Source organism: Meles meles, chromosome 4, assembly GCF_922984935.1.
Source record: "Meles meles chromosome 4, mMelMel3.1 paternal haplotype, whole genome shotgun sequence".
Classification (NCBI taxonomy): domain Eukaryota; kingdom Metazoa; phylum Chordata; class Mammalia; order Carnivora; family Mustelidae; genus Meles; species Meles meles.
Genome location: NC_060069.1, coordinates 11,034,488 through 11,051,846, shown reverse-complemented (window position 1 = coordinate 11,051,846; position 17,359 = coordinate 11,034,488). Strand labels below are relative to the sequence as shown.

The 17,359-nt window shown below is 38.2% G+C and overlaps 1 protein-coding gene across 3 annotated transcripts in view; it reads right to left on the bottom strand.

Annotated features, from left to right (window-relative positions):
* Window positions 1-13,563, bottom strand: part of CAPN7 (calpain 7) — a 42,436-nt gene extending 28,873 nt beyond the window's left edge. For all 3 annotated transcript variants that reach the window (XR_006818041.1, XM_046002695.1, XM_046002694.1), the window contains exons 1-6: window positions 13,233-13,563; window positions 10,377-10,485; window positions 5,270-5,427; window positions 4,320-4,387; window positions 2,204-2,404; window positions 168-254 (exon numbers count right to left, since the gene is read on the bottom strand). Coding sequence is in view for 2 of the 3 variants with exons in the window: in XM_046002695.1 (XP_045858651.1) it covers window positions 168-254; window positions 2,204-2,404; window positions 4,320-4,387; window positions 5,270-5,427; window positions 10,377-10,485; window positions 13,233-13,334 (725 nt within the window). In the remaining variant the exon portion in view is untranslated. The remainder of the gene's footprint in view (window positions 1-167; window positions 255-2,203; window positions 2,405-4,319; window positions 4,388-5,269; window positions 5,428-10,376; window positions 10,486-13,232) is intronic.
* Window positions 13,564-17,359: the final 3,796 nt, after the last annotated feature.

The window sequence follows — 17,359 nt, the reverse complement described above, 5'->3', positions numbered from 1 at the left end:
CTCTTGCTATGTCGCCTTACATTTTTCCCACAGCTGTACCTCTCTTCCAAATTTTTATTACAAATTTTGATTTCAAGGCTATGAGCTAAATTGGATTTCAGAGTATGGAAAAACTACTGAAAAATTAGAATCATCTTGGAAGTAAAAAGTACGTAGTGCTTACTTACCAGAAAGGCATTGGATAGGCAAAACGTTCCCTCAAATCAATACTCATGAAAGGAACATATTCGATACCATTTATTTTTGATGTTGTCCTATAAAATACAAGGGAAAAAACCTAAAATAAATATCTAAGTTTACCTTAACTACCAATCGTATCTGAAATTTATATGACAAAGTATGGCACTATAATAACACTGACAATCTCATGTTGTTGATATCTTTATTTGAATAAAATTTTCACAAAATTAGTTGAATACCAAAAAATAAACAATTCAATTCAGTAAGACTTAGTCTTAAGGCTTACATCCTTTACAACTAAGCTATGGTCTCAAGATAAGACTGTACTATAGGTATTGAGAGTATCCTTGACACCAAGACACAAAATGAATTCTATCCTAAGCTCAAAGCTCAAAGGGAGAAAGCAATTGCTTTAGTTACTTTGGGATTTAAAAAAACATGACAATTATAATTCTGGAAAATATGTTCTTCCTATTTTCTGGTTATGAAAATGAGGAATGTGTAGTGCAAGAAGGAAGCTATAGCCACATGACAAATTAAAGAAATGTGGCTTATAGTAGCTTTGCATGTTTTTTTTTTTTATGGAACTTTTTTTTTTTTAATATTTTATTTATTTATTTGACAGACAGAGATCACAATTAGGCAGAAAGGCAGGCAGAGAGAGAGAGAGAGGAGGAAGCAGACTCCCCGCGGAGCAGAGAGCCCGATGCGGGACTCGATCCCAGGACCCTGAGATCATGACCTGAGCCGAAGGCAGAGGCTTAACCACTGAGCCACCTAGGCGCCCCAGCTTTGCATGTTTTATGTTCAGTAATATATATCAACTATTTCCTTCTTCTGCTTCTTTCCCTCATTTTACTTAGAAGTAGTTACAGGGTAGTTTCACGACTTAGCCTTTAGGTAACAATATTCAGTGAGACTGTGACTGACTTTGAGAACTAATACAGTGAGAAACAGATACAATGACTGTGTATTCTCATTTTTGAGAGGATGAGAACTTTTCACCTGTATGAAGGATAGCTGAATTCTGTTAGGTAGAAATATTATTGTTTTGTTGCAGCATGAAATTCAAATGTGCGTAGAAAGGAGCACATGGATGCTAAGTAGCTTCAGTGTTAGACTGGTACTGTCTCTCAGCTCCAAAACCTACCCGTCTTTGCCTTGCTTTGTGTTGTGGGGGGTTCATATGCAATTTTTCCAGGAAAAATGAGACACATTAGAAGAATTAAAATCTTCAGTAGGAAAAAAAAAATGCCTTCAGGTGGCTGCTACAAATGAAGGAACTCTTTCAGCACAATTTTAGGAAATAAAAATGAGCAACGACATGACTTGCACAGCACTAAGCAGCTTAGATCTCCTCCAACTGAAGAGCAGCCACACTGGCTCAGAGATACATCCCATCTACACTGGCTCAAAATGCAATCAAGAGGATTTCCTCGTCTTTGTTGTTTGCATTTATAATATACCCTGAGGCTGCTTCTAGACCCTGAGTTAGCAAATGTTTTTTTATAAAGGACCAGACAGTACATTGTTCTGGCTTTGCAATGAGGTCTTTGTCACATTTTCTTCTGTTTTTTGTCTGTCTTCTTTTTTATAATCCTTTAAAGCAATGTAAAAACTAGTCAAAATTTCAGGCTTCCCTTTGCTGACCCAGGCCTACACTATTTCAAGGTTAACAGTTTTCTCCCTGTCAGGGCTCTGGTTCCCAGCTGCAGAGATGGTAAGTGGTCCACCATAGCTCTGTTCTGCTGTTTGACCTTTAGTGTTTAATTTTAAAGTATGCCAGAATTTTTAGTAAAACACATGTCTGGTAGAAATGCTAATATTAAAATATACTATAACACATTTTAACTATTTCAAGTTAAGGCTATATGACAATATAATTTTTAATTTCATAATAAAAGCACAACACACTATATAACAAAGATATGATTACAACTCAGCAAACCTAATGAAACTAAAATTACCTGCACTGATTATGTTAACAAAATTATTCATTAAAATGAAGCATAAAATTATTTACCTGAGAACTTCTATTTCTTCTGCTGTGTATCTCTGTCCTTGTGTATCACATGACTGTGGACTTATAAAGGGTTGAGGTCTTTCTAGGAAAGGACTAGTCCCTAGAGGAAAATGTGCTCTTGTTGGAGGTGGCTTTGGTTTGATATTCGTTGACTTGATTTTGCATAACGGTTTTGTTAAAGGCTCACTCAATGCTTCTGCTCTGTAACAGAAAGAGGTACAGAAAAAGTGTTCTAGCTTTTCTTCTCACATTTAAGCTTTCCAGAAAATAAAACTTATTTCAAGAACCAGTCAAGCGCTCCTAATGTAAAATTAGTATAGAAGATTCATACTAACCAATCAGCAGTTCACTTCTTAAGCTACTTCCAAAAATAAGTAATTGATAATATTGCTAACATTAGTTCAGCACAAACTGCATGTCAGAAACTATGCAAGGTTAGGGGATGCAAGAAAGTATAAAATGCAATCTCTGCTCTTAAGGTGTTCACAGTTTTGAGGGGTAAAGAAAGACAACTGCATCTAAAGTGACAGATACCAGAAGTACTTTTTGTGAGTGACCATACAGGCAGATGGTATTAACTTAATGACCAAGAAAAGAGAGTCAGGGGAGGTTATTCTGAATCGATGTTTGAGCTGCAGAGAAGTCCACCTGGGGAGTAAGGGAGCATTCTAAGTAGAGAAGAGCATGTGCAGAAATATGAAATAGCATAGTGAGTTAAGATAACTTCAAAAAAGATGGAGGAAGGCCCTATGAAAAGTACAAACAAGAGGCAGAAAGAGAGGAGACCAGAGCAAAAAGTTGATCATGGAATGTCTCACATGATATTCAAGGGGATTTTGGCTTTGTTTTGTCAAAGGTTCAGTGAGCTAAAAAACAGAAGTTCTTAACTTGAGGTCCACATATGAGCTCCAGGAATCTTGTGAACACTTTCGAAATTACATAAAATGCATCCAAAAGAAATTTCAAGTACATTTCTCCTAGAAAGACGACCCATAATTTTGAACAGACCCTCAGAGGAGCCAATGACTGACCCACCCCTCTGTGTTTAGGATGCACTCAGAGGCTACTGGATGGGTTATCCACATAGGTAATAAACATCACCTCTGAATCTGACCAGTGAAAAAAATGAAAATGGACATGATAACTATGTGTCAAGTGCCCATATCCTCATGCATCTGGAGAGACAAACTAAATGTTAAACGACAAAGAAAAGGAAGGATGACTGTTAAACCTCAATTTAAAAAAAAAAGGACTAGGAGTGGTACAGTTACCAACTCAGACCCTCAAAAGGAGGTAATTTTATTAATTCACGCTATAACTAAAAATGCAATTTTCGTCTTTTTCCTTCATATGTAAACCCTTTAAGAGGTATAATTCTCTTGTGCGAATCTGTTCATTCTCAAATACCTACTGAACACATATGGTATGTCTGGCACTCTGCTAGGTGGTTATGGCATTGACCAAAACAATTTCTCTGCACTCACAGAGTTTACATGGAGGGTTGGGGTTCAAAGGGACACAGACATTAATAACAAACATGATAAACTGGCAACTTTCATATACCTTAGAAAGTGGTTAAGAGCTTTGGGAAAGAATATTATTAGAATGGATTAAGTAGAAGGAAACTACTGGAAGAGATTCCATTTTAAATAAAATGTTTAGGGCAGGCTTTTTTGAAAAGCTGATGATTTGAGCAAAGGGTTGAAGGAGCTACATACACTGTATAATTTGGGATATGTGAATGGTTAAAGGCCAGCTCACTTTCAATTTCTCTACTTTTAATAGTAGCTCTGGAAGGCTTTCTGGAAGTTCTCCCCAGAAGTCTGGTATTACACAACAGAAGGAAGTCTTCCACTTCAAATATAATCATTGCTTTACACATAGCAAAAACTAAATAAAACAGGTCTTGGCTGATCTGTTATTTCTTGAGTTTAAAATAGGGAACTAGAGAGGAATAAATTCACCCAGAGGAAGAAGGTAGACTTACTCTAGATCTCAGTTTGGAGATGGAAGTTTGTCACTACGAACTCTATGACATATTTAGAGACATCTGTCAAATTTAAGTAACACAGTACATTGCTATCCATGGATAAGAACTTGAGTGACCAAAACTCACCTATCTAGCGCCTGTCGAGCCAACTGTTTCAGTTTATTTTGCAGAGTTTTATCAGCAGTTTCATAAGACTTAAGAGAAAGAGAGACAGACATTCTGAAGCATAATTCTTTTCTTTGCTTGATCCATATTTCTAACAAAAAACTTATAATGCAATGTATTTCTTCAAATAATGAGAGAATAAACAAAGATGACGATCTGTTTTCATCCTTAAAGGTATATTTAAAATAGTGTTGAAAACTTGTCATTGAGGTAAACCTGAAGACCACTTCATGTGATAAATGAACTACAATTTTAAGAACATGGTGCCATGGAAAAGCTGAGCAGCAGGAAACTGCGACCAGCACTTACCTCAAAAACTCCGGCCAGATGGTTGAACAAAAAAAGGTAGTCCTCTGACAATACTGAGAACACCACTCTCTATCATTCCACCACACATTCCTGTCAAATGCACTGCTCTTATGCACTAGATGCCCCTAAACTTAGCTGTTCCATCCAGGGTCCTCAGGAAGCAGTAAAAGCCACTCAGCACATAGATTTCACACTGCAAATGAATAAAGCTCTCCCAAACCACTACCTTGTTTTTTTTCCCCCCACTACCTTATTTTTAAATGTAAGAAATTTTTTTAAAAGGGGGAGGTTTATTCTAAATTCATAGATTTGTGATGAATTCCTCCTGTGATAATTTTAGGTATATGGGTTTAAACAGGTTAAAAAAAATAATACCTATAATTAAAAAAACCACTGCCTAAAGACTCAATATTACTACTGTCAATTTTTAAGGGATTAAAATCCATCATTAGTTTTCTATTCTTCATCATCTTTTAATGAAGAGTAACATATTTATAATGATATGGTAATTATTTTTCTTTAAGGAATTGTTAAATAAAATTCACTAGTAAGAGAAATTTCTTAGCATAATTCCACCAAATTTAACTATTAGCTATACATACGGTTTTCAGACAGAGATCTACGGCTTCAGTATACAATTCTATAGCATCTTCGACATTCCCTTTTTCATCTTCATCAAAAGCTTGCGTAACAAGGAAATGAGCACGTTCTAAGTCCAACTGATGTTTTGATTTCAAAGGATCAGCACTCTTTGACTGAACTAGGATGGAAGAAAGCCATATAGATATTACCTATATATGTATTTTTATACCCAGGAAACAAGACACCATTTTAATACATTTAAGACACCCTTTATAAAAACTTCATAATCCTTAAAAAATGACTCTCTCCTTTCAATCTGAATTTTAAGGCCTAAAAAAAAGTCCCCACTTGTTCAACTCATCACACAATGCACATAAGAGACCAAAATACCAAAACTGTATTATTAATTTTAAAAAATTAATTAATTAAAACATTTCCCCTGAATCTCTCTCCTTACCAGCACTTTCTTCCTTTAAAAAAATAGAACACCAGTCCTCCTCCTTACATACCCACTCCCAAAAACAAAACAAAACTTAAAAAATCTTAAGCCTAAAGAAACTTAATTATGTTTTGAAGTAATTAAAATTTTTTTTTCAGTACAGACAATTGTGTAATACAATATTCTAGGCCCTAATGATAAATTTCCTGCTGTTTCCTATTCACCTGAGTCTAGATTAAATAATCACATATATTTACTGTGATTATTTGAAATAAGTATTTGTTTTCAATATAAAGATATATATCAACAAGGGACCTGTATCAAGAATATACAAAGATCTCGAATGGATAAAGAAGATGTGGTATATATATACAATGGAATACTATGCAGCCATCAAAAGAAATGAAATCTTGCCATTTGCGATGACGTGGATGGAACTAGAGGGTATTATGCTTAGCAAAGTAAGTCATCGGAGAAAGACAACTATCATATGATCTCCCTGATATGAGGAAGTGGAGCTGCAACGTGAGGGGTTTGGGGGGTAAGAAAAGAATAAATAAAACAAGATGGGATCAGGAGGGAGACAAACTATAAGAGACTCTTAATCTCAAAGAACAAACTGAGGGTTGCTGGGAGGAGGGGAGTCGGGAGAGGGTGGTGGGGTTATGGACATTGGCGGGGGTTGTGCTGTGTTGAGTGCTGTGAAGTGTGTAAACCTGGCGAGTCACAGACCTGTACCCCGGGGCTAAAAATACATTATATGTTTATTAAAAAAAAAAAAAAAAGAATATACAAAGAACTCTTACAACTAAACAATAAAAAGACAATTTCAGTTTTGAAAATGAATGTGGTGAATAATCGTATCAACTTGTGTCAACTTTACTAGGTACCCAGATACTTGGCTAGACATGATTTCTAGGTATGTCTAAGAGAGTGATTCTGGGGGCACCTGGGTGGCTCAGTGGGTTAAGGCCTCTGCCTTCTGCTCAGGTCATGATCCCAGGGTCCTGCGATTGAGCCCCGCATCGAGCTCTCTGCTCGGCAGCAAGCCTGCATCCCCCTCTCTCTCTGCCTGCCTTTCTGGCTACTTGTGATCTCTGTCTGTCAAATAAATAAATAAAATCTTAAAAAAAAAAAAAAAAAGAGGGATTTTGAATGAAATTACCTTTGAATTGGTAGTAAAAGCAGACTGTCCTCCCTTATGTGGGTGGGCATCACCTAATCCACTGAGGGATGAACAGAGCAAAAAGACAGAGGAAGGGAAAATTTGCCCTCTCTGCCAGACTGCCTTTTTTTTTTTTTTTTTTTTTTTTTGGTCTTTTCCTCCCCTTGGGACTGGGTCTTATACCATCAACTACCCTGCTTCTCAGGCCTTTGGACTTGGACTAAATAAACTGTATCACTGGCTTTCTTGGGTCGTTCCTATATGCAGACTGCAGAGTGTGGGACTTCTCAGCCTCCATAACGAAGTTCCATTATAAGCCAATTCCTTATATAAAATCTCTTTATATATATCCTACTGGTTCTTTTTCTCTGGAGAATCCTGACTTATGTAATGGGCAAAGGGTCTATTAACCATTTTTCTGAAGAAGATATGGCCAATTGGCCCATGAGAAGATGCTCAACTACATTAGCCATCAGGGAAATGCATTTCAAAAGCCAAGATGTCATCTTTACACCCACTTGGGTGGCTAAAATGACAAAAGACAGAAAATAACAAATGTTGATAAGGACATAAAGGAAATGAAACCTCCATATATTGTTGATGGAAATGTAAAATGGTGTTGCCACTTTGGAAAACAGTTCATGGTTTCTCAAAAAATCACACATCAAGCTATACCATATGACCCAGTGATTTCACTCCTGGGACTGTATCAGAGAACTAAAAACACATGTCCACAAAAAACATATATAGAAATGTTCAAAACAGTATTATTCATAACAGCCAAAAGGTGGAAACAAGCCAATGTCCATCAACAGATGAATGGACAAACAACATATGGTATGATGGCATTATTATGAAGTACTGATACCTACTACAACATGGATAAATCTTGAAAATATTGTATTAAAAGAAAAAAGCAAACACCAAAGGCCACGAATTAGATGATTCTATTTACATGAAATGTCTAGAATAGGCAACTCCAGGGAGACAGAAAATAGGTTAGTGGCTGTTAAGACGATAGAGGGTGGGAGGAATGGGGAATGACTGCTAATGGATAAGAGGTTTCTTTTGGACAACAAAAATGTTCTAAAATTAGACACTAGTGATGGCAGCACAACTCTGAAAACATACTAAAAACCACGGAATTCTACACTCTAAAAAGGTGAATTTTATGGTACATGAATTATATCTCAATAAAGCTGTTATTTAAAAAAAAACTTGACATTTTGTGTCTTAAAGGTACGGTGGTGATCTTTCAGAACTTTTAACTCTCAGAAACACCTCTCTGAAGTTTATGTGCTAATCCCATTTACAAAATGAAGACACAAAAGCTCAAAAACATTGAAATATCTAGTCCAGGGTTTCTCAGCCTCATACTACTGACATGTTTAGCTACATAATTCTTTGCTGTAGACGGGCCTGTGCACTGGAGGACTTTTAGTAACATCCCTGGCCTCACCCAAATGGATTCCATAGTATACTCCCTACCTCTTCCTTCAAACCAACAATCTCCCAAGGTGCAAAACTATTCCCAGTTGAGAATGACTGATGTAGCCTAAGGTTTTGTAGCTACAAGCTACGATTTAGATCTTTTAATTCTAAGTCTTGAGCTCTTTATACAACACTGGTGCACTTCAAACTGTGTTACCCTTCCCCACCCAGAAATCAACTTAACTCTCAAGAGTCTATCAGCAAAATTTGTTTTAACATTGTCTGAAATGCTAATTAAAGAAACCATTTCATTATCTACAAATTATACCCCATAGGTTGAACATAACAGGTCAAAAAGCTGGCAATACAATTAAGGTATGCTATGCTTTAAAAATCTTTCTTGAACTTTATTTCTGTTTCATTGACAAGTCTTTATTCCTCAAGCGATTAGAGTTGTCACATTCTGTGCCTAAATATCACGTCTATAAATATCTTATTTAGAAATGTATTTGGCTGGGAAAATGGAGTTACTTTGAATTACATGGTATTCTGGATACCTGAACCAATACAACTTTCTATCATTTGAGGCCCTGCTACACAGGCAGTTCTCTTTTCAATACATCCAATTTCTGGGCACTGTCTTAAACTAAACTACCTCATCCTTAAGGACATTGTCCTAACAACAAATTCAGTAACAGAATCTACTTTTTCCTAACGATGTGCTTATAACTGCTCTAATCTACTCAGAATGAGTGGTGAAAGTAGCACAACGTCCATCTGGCAATGTTAAATAAACCCACAAGCAGCTTAGAGAGCTCTTTATTATACAGCCACAGAAAAAAAGGGTTAAAAAGAACTCTTAGTGAGAAAAATGCATTTCTAAAACAAAATGTCAGTAGGTAACGATTTTCTTTTCTACCCATGTCAATAGCAAGTTTTGACAGCAGCCACATACCTCTAACAAAACTGATCACTAAGCCTGTGTACTTGTTTCACAACATTTGCCATGCTGTTCACCAAAATAAATACAAGTTATTCCAGGTCTCTACTTACATGATGCTTTCCAAGATACAGTTTAAAAAAAGAATTTAGCTAAGGTCTTGAGGTTGAGGATACTGATATAGAAGAGACCATGAACATACTGCTGAAGTCGTTAACACTAAAGAGAAGTAAAGACAGCCCCTGAACAATGTGGGGGCTTAGAGGCACTGATGAAAATCTGCATGTAACTTCTGACTCCCCCAGAACTTAACTACTAATAGACTACTACTGACTGGAAGCATTACCAATAACATTAAGTTGATTAACACATATTTTCTATGTGTGTTATATACCGTATTCTTATGATAAAGTAAGCTAGACAAAAGAAAATATTAAGAAAATCATAAAGAAGAAAAAATACATTTACATTACTGTAAAAAATCTGGTGCCTCGGTGGCTCAGTCAGGTAAGTGGCTGCCTTCAGCTCCCGTCACGATTCTGAGGTCCTGGGATGGAGCTCAACAATGGTGGGCTCCCTGCTCAGCCGGGAGTCTCCTTGTCCTTTCTCCCTCTGCCCCTTCACACCCTTGTGTTCTCTCCCTCTCTTTCTCTCTCTCAAATAATAATAAATAAAATCTTTAAAAAAAAAAATCTCCATGTAAGTGGACCTGCACAGGTCAAATCCCTGTTGTTCAGGGTCAGCTGTAGTCATTCAACGGAAACAGGCTATGACAGATATTTAAAAAGTAGACTCTAACAGAGTCCCAACCCTGATTCTGACAATGATACAGTTTCAGAGTATATAATGCACTATCTCTGCACCCCTGGGAAATTAGGAGATTAGACTATATTACTCGTATGTATCACTTATTTCCATACTATGACTTTTAAAGACATGATTACCAAAAAAGGAATAAGCAGCAAGAGTAAAGATTGACATCCAAAGATGAAAATGAAAAAGAAAGAGAAACAGAAGGGACTAATAAAACACCATATGTCAACTATATTTCAATAATAAAAATTTTTAAAAAAGAGAGAAACATGGGGGAAAGGATGTGATGAGAGGAAGACAAAAAAAAAAAAATGATAAGTTTAGTAGTCCTTTACTAACCTGCTGAATGCAAAGCTTGAACTCTTTCCAGATACTCATTTATTTTTTCTTGAATATGTTCTAGGCTCGATCCTGCCATCTCAGCATAAATTAAGGCTTGTGCAGCTTCCTAAAAAAACAAAAACAAAAGGAATCTAATAGATGAATTACAATTTGAATTTTCTCTACCACTTTCTAACTCACTATTGCTGTCCATAAATTTCAAAATAAGAACGTCTTTAAGACAGTACCGAGTGGGTTATATAAGCCTCCAACAGCTTTTCTTCAGTTCTCAAAATTCTCAATTTTCTCATACTGTTGAAAATGTACAAACTCAAATACAAGAGATTTTCTTAGAACAGCTTTAGCTCACATGAAATTTTCTGCTTTCCCTTTTCTTTATGCAATAGGTCAGACTTAGAATCATATACCTTGAAAATATGAATTGAACCTGAAAAGCATAAGAACAGGTATATAATAATAATACTCGTTACTATTGGTTAATAATAATAATAATCAAGAGTCAATTGGTTAATGGTAACAAATAAAATAAAATTAAATGCCAAAGGAAGATTATATGAAATTGTAAAGGTTAGGGTGCCTGGCTGGCTCGGTTAGTACAGTATGTGACTCTTGATCGCAAGGTTGTAAGTCTGAGGCCCATGTTGAGTGTAGAGACTAAAAATAAAATTAAAAAATTGTAAAGGTTAAATATCTCACAGTGAGAAGAAAATCTTTTTCTCCACAGAAAATATAGCCAAAGGGTGACACATTTTAAAGCAGATTTCAGTTGTATGAAATCAACTTAATTAAGAAAACCTAAATTCATCATCCAGTTTTTCTAATACTCCCACAGCCAGTTATGCTATGGCTAGTGAGGAAAGCCTCACTCTCCCCATCACCATTCCAGAATAACAGCTCATCAAGTTGCAGTGAGAAGGACCAAAGAGATTTCTCCAAAGTAACACCACCTTCTCAGCAATAACCTAAGCATGAGCACTTCACAGAGGCTGATGCCTAACTGTCTGGATCCAAAGAAGCCAGCCATCTACTGGATATCCAACCTTTTTGAATCCAGTTGTTAGAGCAGGAGTTGTTTCACGAACTTAACAAAATCAGTAAAGAGTCTGATATTGAATGAAATTAAATGAAAAGAAAATTCATTGAAAGGCTGTGGGAGTAGGAAAGATGATATTCTCAGATTCTGTAACTCAGACATTTCACGGGAGGAAAATATAACTGTACACGTAAACATTAAATATTTTATCTTAAAAAATACTTTATCTTATGTATTATTATTTAAATACTGATAGTGTGTGTGTGTATATTTTTCACACCTCCATTTACGCCTTGCATGTAAATACGGACATTCAAATAATTATCCTGCTTTAAAGAAATAAAGCCAACTAAAAAATTGTTGATATCAATTTTATTTTACTCATTTAATTGATATTTGAAAATGACAATTAAGGAATCCCTCAAAGAACAGTAATGAAGACCAAAAATGCTAAAGATCTGGTAAAGTTTATATAAACAGTTCCTAGAAACACAACCACTTTTCTGACTTTCTCAAGGGTAAAAAAATTCTTCCTAATGACATGCATGCAATCGCACAGCAAAACAAGAGGCACTGCCTAGTATTTTGCTTTACACAAAGCTATTTTATGTGGCACTATTTTAACCTATGAATATTTGTCAGTTATTTCACAAAACTCAAACACATAGAATTTTAAAGAAATACTATCTTCATGAAACCTTCAAATGATTCTGAAACACCCAGAAGTCTCTATAGATTATAAAATGAAAGCAAAATAATAATCTGAGAAAAACAAATCATACATTACCGACAGCATATACGTTTATGTAAGCAACAACAACAACAACAAAAAACCACCCCACTCTGCTATTATCAAAGCCTGACTTTCTTTCTTAAAAAAAAAAAAAAAAAAGGAGGTGGGGGAAAATATCACGAGGATACAGCTACCTCCACCAGGAAGCAAGGGACATAGTTCGAGCTGGTGGGGTTTATTTGCAAATCCGCAGGACTGGCGAGCAGAGAGGACTGTGGAAGATCATATTCTTTAATAATTCCACTCCCAATAACTTAGTCAAAAGAAACAGCCAAGAAGTGTGGAAAACATTAGTTATAAATATATTAATCGGATCAGTACCTACGATGCTGAAAAATCAGAATGAACCCGATGCCCACTAATTTGTAAATAAATTATGGTGCATTCACGTAATGGAAGTACTGCGCATCTGTTGTTTGTAAGAGTAAATTAAGCAACTTCAGTGAGTTTTTAAAAGCTCAAATACAAAGAAAAGGTTAAAAATCGTATAAACGGTGCAATCCAAGTTTGTCTTACGTATAGAGAAGTTGAATCACTATGCCGTTCCCTCGAAACGAATGTACTATTGTGTCAACTATGCTCAAATTTTTTCAGAGCTGCGTACGTAGTTACGCGTAGAAAAACAAGCACCGCTGTATTAAATTCCAAGAGACGTGTTATTCTTTTCCTAAACCTTTTCTTCAGCGAACGTGCATTTTTTTAGTGTGTATCAGAACCACTTCCTACTAGCCATAAATCAGAGCCAAGTGACCGCGAGAATTAGCCACTTAACTACCCATACCTAACTACTGCTGTCCTAAGTAGCTCAGCGGTGGACATTTGCCATTCAAGACTGTAACCAGAGAAGTGGTGGCTCCTAAGGCGCGACCAAACCTCCCCACCGTGGCAGGAGCCGGGTCGCCTCTCCCCTGAAAAGAAGAGCAGCAGAGCAGGAAGGAGGAAAAGCAAAGCCCAGCAGGCCCGGCCGCCGCCGCACCTGGACCCCGCCCCCTGGTCTCTCCGACCGCGCAGCGGTCCTCCGCCCTACCTTGTAGTAAAACACCGCCTCGGAGTAGCGACCTTCCTGGTCGCGCTGCACCGCCAGCCGGGCGAACTGCACGGCGTCGCGCTCCAGCGCCGTAGCGTCCATGGCGTCGAGGGCCCGCACCGGCAGAGGGAAGGAAGGAAGGCCTGACGCACGAAGGCTCTTCACCGACTGCGGCACCGCCGGGAGGCGGATCCGAGAACGCCGCGAAAAGAGCAGCAAAGTTTATTTTCGGTGGCTGAGGGAAGAAAGCGGGCCTTCCCGGCCAGGGCCCGCCGCAGCGTAGCGCCTCCACAGCGCCGCTCCGGCTCCTGGCCTGTGGGGCCGCCCCCCATCCCGGCAACCGCATTCCCCCGCCCCGCCCCGCCCACCGGCCCCACTGCGCAGTCGCAGCCTGCTCTTTGGGCGGTTCTCGGGAGATGGGGCGGCAGAGGCGGGCTGGTGGGAGTACGAGGGTGATGGGAGGGGCTTGGCCTGCCTGGTGCCGGCGCGCACGTGATCGCCATGACTCCCGGGATTGGGTAGGCGAAAGCAGAGTCAAGTCCGGGCAGCCGACCTCTCCGCGCTTTGCGCGGATGTGGCAAAGCGGTCGGGGGCTGTTGCCCCGAACGCCTGACGGAGGCGGCGCATGCGCCTTGCGGAGCCGTTGTTTCTACTGTTTAAAGGGAAGGTATAAAGCGCCGAGGAATAACACTTTTCATCTGGACTGACTTTGAGAAGTAGGGACGTGAAATAAGGATGTGAGATACTTTCACGATACCCTTTAATAACATTTATTTCCCACAAATTAGATCATAACCTTATATACCCCTGCCCCCCAGTGTATGGTATTAGTTGAATTGTCAACAAACAAGGTAATATATTTTCATTTGTACTTATCCTTTGGTTAACTTAATGCTATTGTCATTAACCATTTAATTAGGTGATTGTTTAATATCTTTTCCCCTTAAAACTCTGAATTCAGCAATAATAAAAATGAACTAGCGATAGGCTCTACAATATGGCTGAAAGTCAAAATTTAATCCTGAGACCTCAAAGCAGAAAGACACAGAGTACATACTGCATAATTCCGTTTTATAAGAAACACTGTTAAAGACAAATCTAATCAGTAATGTTAGAAATCAGATCAGTGGTTGAGGGATACAAGGGAAACTTTTGGGGTAATAGAAATGTTTTATGTCTTGGTGATGATGCCAAAATATATACATTTGTGGAAACCCATTAAGCTCTACGTTTTTAAAAGATTTTTATTTTTATTGAATTTTATTTTATTTATTTATTTTTAAAGATTTTATTTATTTGACAGACAGAGATCACAAGTAGGCAGAGACGCAGGCAGAGAGAGAGAGAGGGTGAAGCAGGCTCCCTGCCGAGCAGAGAGCCCGATGTGGGGCTCGATCCCAGGACCCTGAGATCATGACCTGAGCCGAAGGCAGAGGCTTAACCCACTGAGCCACCCAGGCGCCCCTTTTTATTGAATTTTAAAAAGATTTTTTAAAAAATTTGAGAGAGGGACGTGAGGGGGAAGAGTATAGGGGTGGAGTGAGTGGGAGGAGGGAGAATCTCAAGCAGATTCCCGGCTAAGCTCGGAGGCAGAGCTTGATCTCACGCAGCGCCCCCCCCCCCCATGACTCCAGCAGAAAGCAAGAGTTAGTGACCCAACTGACCTGCCTTCCAGGTGCCCCTAAACTCTATATTTTAAATTCGTGATTTAATTTTTCTTAATGGTACCTTAAAAAAATTTATTTTAGTCATGGTCTGTATTTATTAATTAATTTATTTCAAAAGATTTTATTTATTTATGTATTTATTTTTTAAATTTTTTATTTATTTCTTATTTTTTTATAAACATATAATGTATTTTTATCCCCAGGGATATAGGTCTGTGAATTGCCAGGTTTACACTCTTCACAGCACTCTCCATAGCACATACCCTCCCCAGTGTCCATAACCCCCCTCCCCCTCTCTCAACCCCCCCCCTCCCCCCAGCAACCTCAGTTTGTTTTGTGAGATTAAGAGTCACTTATGGTTTGTCTCCCTCCCAATCCCATCTTGTTCATTTATTCTTCTCCTATCCCCCTAACCCCTCATGGTGCATCTCCATGTCCTCATATCAGGGAGATCATATGATAGTTATCTTTCTCCGATTGACTTATTTCACTAAGCATGATACGCTCTAGTTCCATCCACGTTGTCGCAAATGGCAAGATTTCATTTCTTTTGATGGCTGCATAGTATTCCATTGTGTATATATACCACCTCTTCTTTATCCATTCATCTGTTGATGGACATCTAGGTTCTTTCCATAGTTTGGCTATTGTAGACATTGCTGCTATAAACATTTGGGTGCACGTGCCCCTTCGGATCACTACGTTTGTATCTTTAAGGTAAATACCCAGTAGTGTAATTGTTGGGTCATAGGGTAGTTCTATTTTCAACATTTTGAGGAACCTCCGTGCTGTTTTCCAGAGTGGTTGCACCAGCTTGCATTCTCACCAACAGTGTAGGAGGGTTCCCCTTTCTCTGCATCCTCGCCAGCATCTGTCATTTCCTGACTTGTTAATTTTAGCCATTCTGACTGGTGTGAGGTGATATCTCATTGTGGTTTTGATTTGTATTTCCCTGATGCTGAGTGATGTGGAGCACTTTTTCATATGTCTGTTGGCCATCTGGATGTCTTCTTTGCAGAAACGTCTGTTCATGTCCTCTGCCCTTTTCTTGATTGGATATTTATTTATGTATTTATTTGACAGACGGAGAGAGCACAAGCAGGCAAAGCAGCATAGGGAGAGGGAGAAGCAGGCTTCCCACTGAGCAGGGAGCCCAACTCGGGGCTCCATCCTAGGAACCTGTAATCATGACCCCAGCCCAAGGCAGTTGCCCAGCCAACTAAGCCACCCAGGCACCCCCATGGTCTGTATTTAAATGGGAGTCTCATTTCTTAGTTTCTTTAACCCCTCACATTTAGTGAAGTTAATAACAACTGTCTAACTGAGCTGTTATAAAAAACAAACAAACACAAGAATCCGACTTTGTGCCTGGTACAAAGAGAGTTCTCTTCATTAGCTATGACAGTTGTATAAGGGAAGAAGGGATGGTTTCTGTCTTTACCAGTGTTATGCTAGTATTGAATTCGAGCCTTGGTCTAGAGCAGGTGTTCAGTATTTTAAAACATGAATGAGGGAACTCTCCTACTAAATATATACATTGTGCCCTCTGCCATTCTGAAGAATGAGATACAAATTCCTTAACACAGATTAGAAAGTCCTTCAGAAGATAAACTGAGGCCATATTCCCAAAGCATTTATGGTCACTCTATCTCACAAACTGACCACAAGCTAGCACAGACAAATGCAGTTTAACTTATAAGAGGATTTCTATGTCTGATGTTCTTCCTTTCGTTACAGCTTATGGAATTCCTAGTCCATCTTGAAGGAAGCTGTTTCTAGCACTCCTACCTAGTTCTGATAGCTTCCCACACTTATTCATTTATTCCCTATACATTTAATCCTATTCCTTGTTCTTTTATTTAATGACACTGGACACCTATTTGGTGCCAGGCACAGAGCTACACATTGAAAACACAAAAACAAGAGAGAGTGAGATAAAGCAGGGTAAAAGGAAGCTGAAGCTTCAAAATATCTGCAGTCTCAACAAAATGAAGTTTTATGGAGTTTTCTAACGCATGAACACAGTATATGTCTTCATGTGTTCCAGTCTCTTTTATCTCAGTAGTGTTGCAGAGTACACAGATCTTGCACGTCATTGAATACATTTATCCCTAAGCATTTCATATTTTCAAACCACTCTAAACTCCACTGTCTAGTTACAATTTTTTTTGATAATATATAGGAATAAAATTGGTATTTCTATATTGACCTTGGATTGGGTAATCACCAATTATCCAGAAAATCCTTTTTGTTTGTTTTTATTATTTTTTACTTTTAAACTTTAATTTAATTAAATAACATATAATGTATTATTTGTTTCAGAGGTACAAGTCTGTGATTCATCAGCCTTATATAATATCCAGTGCTCATTACATCACATGCCTGCCTTAATGTCCATCAATAAATTACCCCATGCCCCCACCCTTCTCCCCTCCAGCAACCCTCAGTTTGTTTCCTATG